A 12,893-nucleotide genomic window follows, 5' to 3' on the forward strand; every position below is an offset into this window, starting at 1 on the left:
CCCTCCCTGCGCACAATTTGCATACACAATCTCGGATTCGGTTCAGCCAGGCACAAGGATTTGGCCCAATGCGAATCCTGCTGAAAAAGGCCGAATCCCGAACCTAATCCTGGATTAGGTGCATCCCTAATTTTTATGCAGCCAGTTCTTATATCCCTCCAAAACCCTGACATTCCGTGCCACCAGCCCCTACCCTTGGAGGGATAATAGTTAATACTAGGAGTAAACAAACATTCTGTGAATAAGTGAATTCTGTTTTAATACTGATTGTGCTTTTTAGCCGCTGGCACTGGCACAAAGTTTGATCAGCCCAGATCCGCAGGCCTTGGTGGAGGCACACACTTAGCCTCATAGGCTTGCAAGCAAAATATCACTTAGATTGGATATGTGTGTTGCGGAGCCCTGATTTGCTGGCATTTAGCCTAGAACGTTAAGCCTGTCTCCAATCTTAATCTTCAATTTGGCAATCTCCTCTCCTGCATCCCCCCCCCCCGCCTTTAATTCGTCCCTGCATTTTTCTTCTTGTTTTAATCATACGGATCAGGTTTCGGTGTTGGGCTCAGATAGGATTCTTTCGTAAACAAACAGCCCCGACATGGAGAAAGAATTAGGAGCGTGAAGTCATCGACATTGTACGAACCTTGATCTGATTTCTGGTGCCACAAATGAATCAATGAGGAAAACATGGCACTGATATGTTATTTAATAGAGGTTGGAGATAATCTGCTTTTATAGCGTATAACATTTTATGAGTGGAGCGCTGGAAGCGGAGCCAGTACTAATACGGCAGCATTTGTGCTACTGTTGTGCTACCACACAGGGTGGCACGGCTACACAATGCCCCGTGTTGGCTAATTATCATCACAGGCCAGATATTTATCACCCATGGCTGTACTCTGATCTCCAATGGCTCATGTGCAATATCTTTCCCCTAGTGCAGCACAAGTACAAAGGTACTAACTGTATGCCCATACATGCTCCTTGAACCTTGTCACCAGCACCAATGTACCCCTAAAGCCTGCTCTGATGAATGACATACAAGGATGCTAGGGAACCCTGGAACCCCTGACAGACCAGCCTTGAGGTAATTCAAGGGTTCCTCTAGCAGGATACACCCATGAGTACAACTTACTCGCACAAAGAGAATTGGATGTTAATACTATTTTTGTCACCCACATATTGGTGCCCCAGAAGTGATGCAATTCCCACTTATGTGAGACTCCAAAGAAGCAAGAGACGATTTGGGCACTTTCTGATGTACAGTATCTTGGGCAAATCGCAGCAGGTACTACTTAGCATACTGCCCCAATTACATTGGAATTCTGGAGAAAATATTGTACTATGAGTAGATTTTCATCCAAAAATTCCCCTTTGCACAAGGCACTGTGCAAAAAAACGGAGCCCTTCAGTGTCCGAATGCACTTTTCTCCGATCTTTATTCCAAATTACCTTTTTTCAATAAGCAATTATTTTCCCCCAAAAAATGGTTCTATTTCAGAGGATAATGAATGGGGCTCAATGCATGGGACAGAGAAAGTTGTCAATTCCTCACAGAATTTGCCCTGTTACTGTATTATGTATAACTGCATTCATGATCTTTCTGCAGATGCCAGAAGGTTGCCATAGTTTGGGAACCCATTCATGCTCTTGCTTTCAAGCACACGTAGAAAAATCTTTGGCCTTTAACTTTAAACAAACACCCTTAATTATGGGCTGGTTATAGGTAGAGTTGGTCTTCAAAATATTATTTATAAATCATGACCACATTTCACCCCCCCCCCCATACACTGTCATTTGTCTAGAACCTGTTATGTCTTTTAACCACTTACATATTAAATTCCATTGTAGAATTACTCTGTAAGGATTTCTAGTCTTATTAGAACAAGACTCACCCTACCTCTTGTCAACTTTACCGCTACCGTGTCAACTGTAAGACTACCTACCTCTTGTCAACTGTACCCCACCTTGTCAATTGTACCCCTACCCACCCTACCTCTTGTAAATTATACCCCTACCTTGTCAACTGTACCCCTACCGTGTCAACTGTACCTCTATGTTGTCAACTGTACTCCTACCCCACCCTACCTCTTGTCAACTGTACCCCTACCCCACCCTACCTCTTGTCAACTGTACCCCTATATTGTCAACTGTACCCCTACCCCACCCTACCTCTTATAAACTATACCCCTACCTTGTCAACTGTACCCCTACCTATCTTTTGTCAAATGTACCACTACCTTGTCAACTGTAGCCCTATTTTAACTGTACTCCTACCCCACCCTACTTCTTGCCAACTGTACCCCTATATTGTCAACTGTACCCCACCCTACCTCTTGTCAACTACACCCCTACCTTGTCAACTGTACCCCTACCTACCTTTTGTCAAATGTACCACTACCTTGTCAACTGTACCCCTACTTTAACTGTACTCCTACCCCACCCTACTTCTTGTCAACTGTACCCCTACCCCACCCTACCTCTTGTCAACTGTACCCCTATATTGTCAACTGTACCCCTACCCCACTCTACCTCTTGTAAACCATACCCCTACCTTGTCAACTGTACCTCTTGTCAACTGTACCCCTACCTTGTCAACTGTACCTCTTGTCAACTGTACCCCTACCTTGTCAACTGTACCTCTTGTCAACTGTACCCCTACCTTTTCAACTGTACCCGTACCCCACCATACCTCTTGTCAACAGTATATGTCCTAGTACAACTGGGCCAATGCCCAAATATTCTTAATGGCAGCGCCTTTTACCCTCCAATAAATGTTTGTACCCCACCCTGAAGCTGCCATACACGTACCAATAATAATCTAGGAAATTGAGTTTTTTGCTGTTATTATTATTTGTTCATTACTCACGCTTAAAGCTGATAGTTCTGCTGTGGGGAACCAAGATAACCATTACATCAAGGTACAGGTAAAAAAGACTCTTTATTTTGCCCCTCTGTATAAGCTCACATATTTTATCCAAAAATAACAAAGAAAAAAAGTCTTCCTTTCCCAGGAGTTCAAAGAATATCAAGTCACAACAAGCTCTTTAATATCATGTTGTGCTTGTACATTCAAGGTTCTTCTTATCTCCAAGCAGCAACTGAATCTGAACCAGGACATGGGCTCCAACATAACTGTACTTATCATCTTTGCTTCTTATCCATGTGCAATTAGGAGCACAGATAATATTTTCACATGCCTAACACTGGAACATGTGCTGAGTGATTTGGTTAAAGGGTCAGTAGATACCTGTATCCAATATAAGCCCATGTTATACACCTTGTTTTGAAATTTGCATTTATTTGGCTTAGGTTGAACTTCTTTCCCTTAAGAGGACAACTCACAAAAAAGTCTTTTGTTTCCAACTTGTGCCACCTATATAATAGATGATCTATTGGAATCTGAATGTGAACCCCTTACTTGCACCCCACTCCAGTGGTACTACCAGGACCCCCATGCATACTGTGTGCCCCATATGAATCCCTTTAAATGAGACAAGGGGTGGTGGCGTCTTGCTAATGGGAATCATATGCTGAGATTGAGAATGTTTTCTCAAGTCTATTATTAAATATATAATTGGTTCGCTATTTTTATAAACCTTTGAAAAATCACCAGAAAGGGGAGTTGATTGGTGGGACCCAACGCCCATTTGTACAGTACGGAGATTGGCTAATGACGAGCAGCCATTAACCTTTGTTTGATTTACAGTAACAGACTGACGTTTGTCCTCGTTTGGGTCTAATTAGATCAGTTTCCCACACACAATGATTGTGCTCGTTATGTTCCCCGGGAGCTTTGATGTGACAATCAATTGATTCCAAGATTGAATCTTTCTCATCTTCGCGTGTGACACAGAGCAATGTGTGATTCATCCTCATATGGAACTCCCCATACTTGGACTCTTCCATCTTATTAAAGCAATGCTATTTATTACCCTACTATTTAACTCCTTGAAAAATTAAGACTTTTTTTTCAGGCATTAATTATTTTTAAAATAATTTCTATTGCTGATCTTTCCATATCAACATTTAAAGGAGAACTAAACTCTAAAAATGAATAATTCTGGAGCACTGGCGCCCAATTCGGCGCATCGTGTTAATTGTCCCCTAGGTTTGAGAGCCAGTGAGCTAATTCCGTTAGTAGCTCATTCCGGTGTATGTCATGGAATAATTAAAATTACAATACTTGAAGGGCAATACAAACCTGTTGACCAACTATTCTCAGAGCGCGAGCAGCCTGTAGCCAATCAGGTTATTAAAATGTTCTTATGACTTAACCAACCTGTAGACAAACATCTCATAGCACAAGGCCGATCATTCCGAGTCGTGGTACAAAATTAGTCGATCCGACTACAGAGGCACAATTTTTATAGCAGACTTAAGGTATGGAGATCCAAATTACAGAAAGACCCCTTATCCAGAAAACCCCAGGTCTCGAGCATTCTGGATAACAGGTCCCATACCTGTGTGTGTGTGTGTTTATATATATATATATATATATATATATATATATATATATATATATATATATATATATATTTATATATATATATTTATATATATATATATATATATATATATATATATATATATATATATAATACACAAAAGCCATGAATATCCTGTAAATTATATCCTTATAAACGGTGAGTAGTGATGTCATCAGTTATAAACGGTGAGTAGTGATGTCATTTCTGTCACATGACTCACTAAAATTTGTGTATTATGCAAATTAGCGGCAGGAAGAGAAATAACATAACTTTTTGCCACAAAAGAAGGAAATAAAAATGTTTTTTACAACTTTTTCCCTTTTCATCCCTTTTTTTTTTTACAACTTTTTCCCTTTTCCTAGGATTTCTTTCTGAATTCGGCCAAATCTTGCATGAAGGATTCTGGGATTCGCCGAATCCCAAATAGAGGATTTGGTGCATCCCCTATTATATCTATCTATCTATCTATCTATCTATCTATCTATCTATATATATATATATATATATATATCTCCATATCCTATATGACTATGAAGTATGCTTATTCTAGCAGAACTTAAACTCTAGGTAAAATAAAAGAAGTTTATCATGCAGAAGAAACCTAGAGAAAGACATTTATCCAACTAAGCAAGGAGCTGCGACGGAGTCTATATGCAGTGTAGTGCATTCTGGGTAACATGTTGCTCCATTGAAAGAATTTCATGCCTGTCTAATGTGATAATTTTAAAGGGAAAATCTCCTGGCCAGAGTCGGCATTCCCAACCTCACAAGCATTAAACATAATAAATCAGGACAAGGAACATTTTGGAACCGATGAGGTTTCCTCGTGTGCACCTACCTCTTTGTAGCAATTGTACAATTTACAGCTTATATTGGAAATGGATTTTATTTGATATCCCACAAGTGGCCTCTACTGGGTTTTTTTTTTCCATGCAAGCCAAAAAAAAAAAAAATATCCAAAACAAAGGTACGACCACCCATGTTGTAGGCAATGTTTTATATGCACGGCAAGATTTATTCAGCCACTATTAAACTGCACGGGGATATTGAATATCAGGTTAGAACGGGGCCGCCGGGAGTAATTGATCAGCAGATTATGTGAAGGTGTTAGAATAATTTTAGCCATATATTATACGTGCTCCCGAGTACAGAAGGCAGGGTGTTCCTCTGCTGGGACCTTGTTACCAAGAACCGGTCAGGGGTAACCAAGAGGCACCCGAATCCAATCAGCGTCTTATGTGCAGACCTCACTCAATCTCAACATCTACTCGTGCCCTTAAACCAGAGCTGCGAGGCAAATGCTTACATAAAATGTAGCCAGACTCCTACATAAACATTATAAAAAGATCTATGAAACATTAATAGCTCCATTCACATTGTGGCTGCTCAGTGCACTCCAACGCCCCGAAAATGAACTGTTTTTATTTGGGGCGGAGGGGTTTGTAGCATTGGCTATTAGAACATATTGTATGCAGAACTCGGAGCAACTCAAGTGTGTTCCCCTTGTGTTTATAACAAGAAGATTTCAGAAGTTAATGATGCAAAGACCGGCATTTATTTCCCAGTCCTGTACAAGAACCAGAAACCTAAACAGTAACAACAGCAAAGTATTTTTTGTGTGGGAATAGTATCCTTTTATAAAACTGTATTTCTCTTTTTTTTTGTTCATATATTTCCTCTCCATAATTGACATTAATTATAAAAACAATAAAACAATGGTAGAGGCCATGTATTGAATGGTCTGTACCCACAGATGTTCTTCCTGCAACCAAAGCAAACGTTAATCGATTTCAGATTGACCAGTGGCTCTTGATTAAGACCTTGTGTTCCATGTGTTGCCGTGCTATCAATCTCAGGTCTTTCCCAGTGCTGCATTGCCGTCACTCCATTTTCCATATGTAGCAATTCCATCCAACTTGCTGTTTAGCCACCTGTTGCGGTGCCATCCATCTTGTTTTTATCCACATGTTGAAGAGCCACCCGTCTTGTTTTTTCCATGTTCTGCAATTCTATCAATCTTGTCTACTGCCATGCCAACCATTTTGTTTTTATCCATGCAATGCAAAAACAAGTGGTTTTATACTGTAATACCGGCCATCTTCTTTCCATTTGGTTCAGTACCATCCAAGTTGATTTGTTTTCCAGGAAATAGGCATGGAAAGGCAAATTTTATTAGGGCTCCATTGTATTTGCACCATGTTCCCAACATTCCTGATGCCATAGACATGAAGCAGAGCTGGATTTACAAAACTGCAGTTCTTCTATTTTTGTTTTATATTCATACATTTCCTTTACTACAATCAACATTAATTTAAAAACAATGGTAGGGGCCATTTTTTCTAGGGTTTTTACCCACATATGTTTTTCGTGCATCCATAGCAAATGTTTCTTTCTGATTAACCATTGGGTCTTGCTCTTGATTAAGATCTTGTTTTCCATGAGCCGCGATGCTATCAGTCTTGGGTCTTTCCAAGTGGTGCATTACCATTGTTCCATTTTCTGTATGTAGCAATTCTATCCAACTTGACATTTATTCACCTGCTGTAGAACCATCCATCTTGTCTACTGCCATGCCAACCATCTCGTTTTTATCCATGTGATGCAATCACAACTGTTTGGATTCTGTAATTCCAGCCATCTTGTTTCTTTCCATGTGGTTTAGTGCCATCCAGGTTGATTTTTTCTCCAGGAGTTATTCTGTCGTGTGTTCCACATATCACTAGTATGCTCACTTCAGATGCTGTTGAACTGGAACTACCAGAATCCCCCCCCCATTGAATTACTGGCCATAACTGAGCCAAATATTTGCCTCTGACCAAAGAGGACCACAAGACTGCCATGGAAATAGGCATAAGAAGGCAAATTTTATTAAGGCATCAAGGCTTAGGGTGGCATGAAGCAGAGCTGGATTTAGAAAGTGGTCCAAGGTCCTACCAGGGAAGATGTGCTTTCAGTATGAGGCAGGCTGCAACCTTCCTTCTGCTGTTCAACCCCTAGCAGCCACAGATGTGGACTAAAGTGGCCTCTCACATAAAGCATGTATGAGATTTTTTTTATATGGTGCCAGTTTTTCATGTTTGCTTTCTCTCTGAGATTTCCTGAGGTGCCCCAACCAGACACAATAATTGAATACAATGTTACACTGATTCCTTGGCCCTTCACATTTTCTATAAATTCACCAGATGTGCATAAAAAATATATATATATATATATATATATATATATATATATATATATATATATATATATATATATATATATATATATAACCCTTTAAAGTGGACCTGTCACCCAGGCACACAAATCTGTATAATAAAAGTCCTTTTCAAATTAAACATGAAATCCAATTTAAATTTTTTATTAAAACATTCATAGCTGTTGTAAACTCATTTAAAAATCTCATCTGTCAATCATATATTGCTTGCCCCTCCTCTATGCCTTAGGCAATTACTTTCACTTTCCATTCAGCACTTCCTACATGTGACTGCTCTCCCCACATTCCCCCGTTCTCTTCACCATTTAATTGTGTAACCAGGGCATGGGGATGGACATCAGGTCCCCCATTCTGGTGCACAAACAATAATCTGAGATGATACAAGACTTGTCTTAATAACAGTGTCCACAAAATGGCTCCTGCCTACTTGTTATAATTATGAATTCCCAGACTGAAGGAAACAAGATTCAATTAATTTATATTGTGTAATTAAAGTTAATTTTTCTTGACTAATGTGATAAAATAGGATTTTGAATAATATTTTTGGGTGATGGGTCCCCTTTAATATTAAAACAAGTTTCTTGTCTTGGCTATCCAGAAGGCACATTATTTTTTTAGTTTCTTAGGCTTCGCTCCAGAAATGGTCAACTTGCACCATCTTGATGGCACTGTATCATTCCTTACTACTTGAAAACATTTGAAAATGAAGCTCATTTGAAGGAACCAGTACCTGTACCTACCCTGTTTATGCCCAGATATAGTCTGAGTTTGGTTTGCTGTTTGATAAACCTGTTATTCTGGTGGATTGAGGATTATTGGCCCTGACAGAAATGTTCTGTTGGTTGTCCAAAAGGGAAATGAAGAGGAGCCACAACTTTTCTGCTGTTTGTCAGTCTGATCAAACAGTTCAACAGAAAAGTGACCTTCTTACCAGCGCATGGATCTTGAGTTCATTTACAACCTGGACACCGTCTGCAAAAAGTATATATTATGCTCTCCCTGTGTGTGTGTGGGGGGGGGGGGGGTTGTCTCGGTGCTCTGATTTCTTACCACACTCCAAAACCATGTTGGCTGGTTAATTGGCTCCTGATTGAATTGATCCTGATATGTGCAAAGAACATACATTGTAAGCTCCTTTAGGGCAGGGACTGAGCTAAATGCTGTAATGCAGTGCACAGACAGTACAGTACTGTATAAAATGTAATGTATTGCATATGATATGTGCAACTGATTCTATAGCATTTTATACTGGGCTTCCCATGTTCTGACAATAGCATATGTTGAACTTGGAGTTTTGCTGATTAAGCAAAAAAAAAAAAAATAAAGTTCAGTCTCTTTTATATTTTGGACTGTTTGGCTTTAGCTAAAGAAGCTCTAAATTGACTCTACTGCATACCTTAAACTGTAGGGCTTTGCTGATAAAGTACTAAGATCAATCTCCTCTGTGTCAAAACTGTTTGGGCTTAGTTGATGAAGCACAAAGTTCAATCTACAGAACTGTTTGCCATTAATTGATAAAACACTAAGTTCTTTATACTGTAATGTTGGACTGTTTGAGCTTAGTTAATAAAGCACAAAGTTCAGTCTACTGTATATGATGAGCTGTTAGGGCTTTTCTGATGAACTAAGTTCATTTTCCTGTGTATTATGAATTGTTTGGGTTTAGCTGATGAAGCACAAAGTTCAATCTACAGAACTGTTTGCCATTAATTTATAAAACACTAAGTTCTTTCTACTGTAATGTTGAACTGTTTGAGCTTAGTTAATATAGCACAAAGTTCTTTCAACTGTATATGATGAGCTCTTAGGGCTTTGTTGATAAAGCACGAATTTAAATTTCCTGTGTATTATGAACTGTTTGGGTTTATCTGATGATGCTCAAGGTTTAATCTACAGAACATGTTGCCATTAATTGATAAAACACTAAGTTGAACTGTTGGAGCTTAGTTGATAAAGCACTAAAGGGCACGTTTACTAACACTGCAGATAAATATCTCCGGAGATCCCTGGAGCTGTTACCCAGAGCACCAATCAGATCATTGCTTTTGATTGTTTAAACCTAATTGTTGATTGGTTGCCATGGGCAACAATTCCAGAGATATTTATCTCCATTGTTAGCAAACATGCCCCTGTGTTCATTCTACAGTATATGTAAAGCTAGGGCTTTGTTGATAAAAACACTTAAAGGGATCCTGTCATCGGAAAAAAAGTTTTTTTTCAAACACATCAGTTATTAGTACTACTCCAGCAGACTTCTGCACTGAAATCCATTTCTTACAAGAGCAAACAGATTTTTTTATATTCAATTTTGAAATCTAACATGGGGCTAGACATTTTGTCAATTTCCCAGCTGCCCCTGGTCATGTGACTTGTGCCTGCACTTTAGGAGAGAAATGCTTTCTGGCAGGCTGCTGTTTTTCCTTCTCAATGTAACTGAATGTGTCTCCGTGGGACATGGGTTTTTACTATTGAGTGTTGTTCTTAGATGTACCAGGCAGCTGTTATCTTGTGTTAGGGAGCTGCTATCTGGTTACCTTCCCATTGTTCTGTTGTTAGGCTGCTGGGGGGAAAAAGGGAGGGGGTGATATCACTCCAACTTGCAGTACAGCAGTAAAGAGTGATTGAAGTTTATCAGAGCACAAGTCACATGACTTGGGGCAGCTGGGAAATTGACAATAGGTTTAGCCCCATGTCAGATATCAAAATTGAATATAAAAAAAATCTGTTTGCTCTTTTGAGAAATGGATTTCAGTGCAGAATTCTGCTGGAGCAGCACTATTAAAGGAAAACTATACCCCCAAAATGAATGCTTAAGCAACAGATAGTTTATATCAAATTGAATGACATATTAAAGAATCTTACCAAACTGGAATATATATTTACATAAATCTTGTCCTTTTACATCTCTTGCCTTGAACCCCCATTTCGTGACTCTATCTGTGCTGCCTCAGAGATCACCTGACCAGAAATACTTAAACTCTAACTGTAACAGGAAGAAGTGAGGAAGCAAAAGGCAGAACTCTGTCTGTTAATTGGCTCATGTGACCTTACATGTGGTTTGTATGTGTGCACAGTGAATCTTACGATCCCAAGGGGCGGCCCTTATTTTTTAAAATGGCAATTTTCTATTTATGATTACCCAATGGCACATACTACTAAAAAAGTATATTATTAGGATAATGGTTCATTTACATGAAGCAGGGTTTTACACATGAGCTGTTTTACTCAGTATCTTTTAATAGAGACCTACATTGTTTGGGGGGTATAGTTTTCCTTTAACTGATTAATTTTGTAAAAAAAATTTTTTCCCATGACAGTATCCCTTTAAGTTCAATTTCCTGTATGCGCTGAACTGTTTAGGCTTAGCTGATAAAACAATGAGTTTCATATCTTATACCTGTAAATGCTGAACTGATGACTTACTGTATTTTTTAGGGATGGGTGCGATTTTGACCCGTTTCGTTTAGCCAAAAACTTGGTGCCAGCAACATGTCACAGACGCCCATAAAATTTTTTGTTGCACAGCGAAAAAATTTTGACGCATGCCACCATACAAGTCTATGGGCATCATTTTTTCGGCGAAACAAGGTGACAAAATTCGCCCATCCCTAGTTATTTTACCTGTCTGTGTTTCATCTCATATACACATAGCACAGTTATAGCTCAGAGTATTAGCTAACCTACTGGAATTTATCTATATGCTGGGCTGATAGTGGTTAATTGTTGACCACTGATTTCAATTGACTATTATAATGCTGGGGTTCAACTGTTAAAATGCTCAACTTCTGTATATGCTGGGCTGATGGGGGTTAAATTGAAGTCACCTTCTTCCACTGAATTCCTCTGCACTCGGAGTGAATACGGAAACTTTTTTTCAAAGCAATATTTCTGTATTAAATATTTTCTGACCTCTAATTTAGTCTGTTTACAACAGTACTTAGCAGAATTTATAGGTCCCCTACAGCCAAGAATTTATTGCTTTGTGTCTGAATCAAAAGGATCATGGTGGACTTGCCAAGCATTGCACAGAACAATATAAACGATTGCTCCCCCCTGAGCCAAAAAAACGCTTGTGCCCCCTTACCTCTCCGCCTATTCTTCCTCTTAATAACCGTGTACAGTAGTAGCAGCAGTCAATTAACAAAATGTTGACTCACATTTACCCAAAACCCCAGAAATAGATTTTTCAAACCACTTTCTGCCCACAATGTTTTATTTATTAAAAAGTGCTTGATGGCCCTCGTTAGGGAAGGCATGTGACCAACTGCAGGCAGAGTCGTTTTCAAAACAGGAAGAAGGTTCGTAGTGTCTTGTGCTTTTCTTTTTCCATGTTCCACTGATGTGATAATTCATTACAGATTTTTCCTATTTCTCTCTTTTTTTTTTTTCTATTGGCAGAGCGCTTACCGCAGGACCGGGATGCCTTTTTTAGCCTGTTAATATGGATGTTGCAGAAGAAACAGGAGGGTTATATTAAGGTGGTCTCTTCCTCGGTCAAAAAAAGAAAAAAAGGGAAGGAAGGAGAAGTTAGCGTCTGTGCTTCTCGTCGGTGGAATTGTTTGTTGTGACTATAGACTGACTGTATGTCTCGTTTTCCAACCCCCTCAGTCGTTACTTGTTTACTGGCCGGAACGTTGAGCCAATTAATGGCAGGATGTTTGGGACGGTGCGTAGGTGGAGGAGGCACATCACACAGCTTTGTCACTGCCGATGAGAGGATGACTGTCAGCCCACAAGTCCAAACTGCCCCGTCATCTCTTCTGAGCTGGGTGGAGACCTTTTTTCTTCTGTCTCTTCTCAGCTGGGATCAAGGAAAATTATACAGGGTTATTTTCGTCACCCTGTACAAACAAATACTTCTTTTTCCACATTTTTTTTTCTAATCATGCAGTTTTTTTTTTGTGTTCATTGTTATTGCCGCAGTTTGATATATAAATGTTCCTTTTATTTTGCATTAAACATTAATCAATAAAAAGTGTTTATTTTTATTCGTTTTACCTTACTGACAAAAACACAAATAGGGGCAGATTTATCAAGGGTCGGATTTTCGAAGTTGATGGGAGTGATTTTAAACTCCTATCAACTCGAAATTCGAATAAAAAAAAGACCAAGCGAAATTTTTTAAAATTAGGCTGTATTTGATCGGTCGAAACTAATTTGGATCGTATTCGGTTAAATTTGATTCAAAGTTT

At 39.1% G+C, this 12,893-nt stretch overlaps 1 protein-coding gene across 4 annotated transcripts in view; it reads left to right on the top strand.

Moving 5' to 3' along the window:
- Positions 1–12,676, top strand: part of supt3h.L (SPT3 homolog, SAGA and STAGA complex component L homeolog) — a 307,390-nt gene extending 294,714 nt beyond the window's left edge. For all 4 annotated transcript variants that reach the window (XM_018261992.2, XM_018261990.2, NM_001093940.1 and 1 more), the window contains one exon: positions 12,100–12,676. In XM_018261992.2, coding sequence (XP_018117481.1) covers positions 12,100–12,141 — 42 coding nt within the window. In that variant the 3' untranslated portion in view covers positions 12,142–12,676. The remainder of the gene's footprint in view (positions 1–12,099) is intronic.
- Positions 12,677–12,893: the final 217 nt, after the last annotated feature.

Source organism: Xenopus laevis, chromosome 5L, assembly GCF_017654675.1.
Source record: "Xenopus laevis strain J_2021 chromosome 5L, Xenopus_laevis_v10.1, whole genome shotgun sequence".
Classification (NCBI taxonomy): Eukaryota; Metazoa; Chordata; class Amphibia; order Anura; family Pipidae; genus Xenopus; species Xenopus laevis.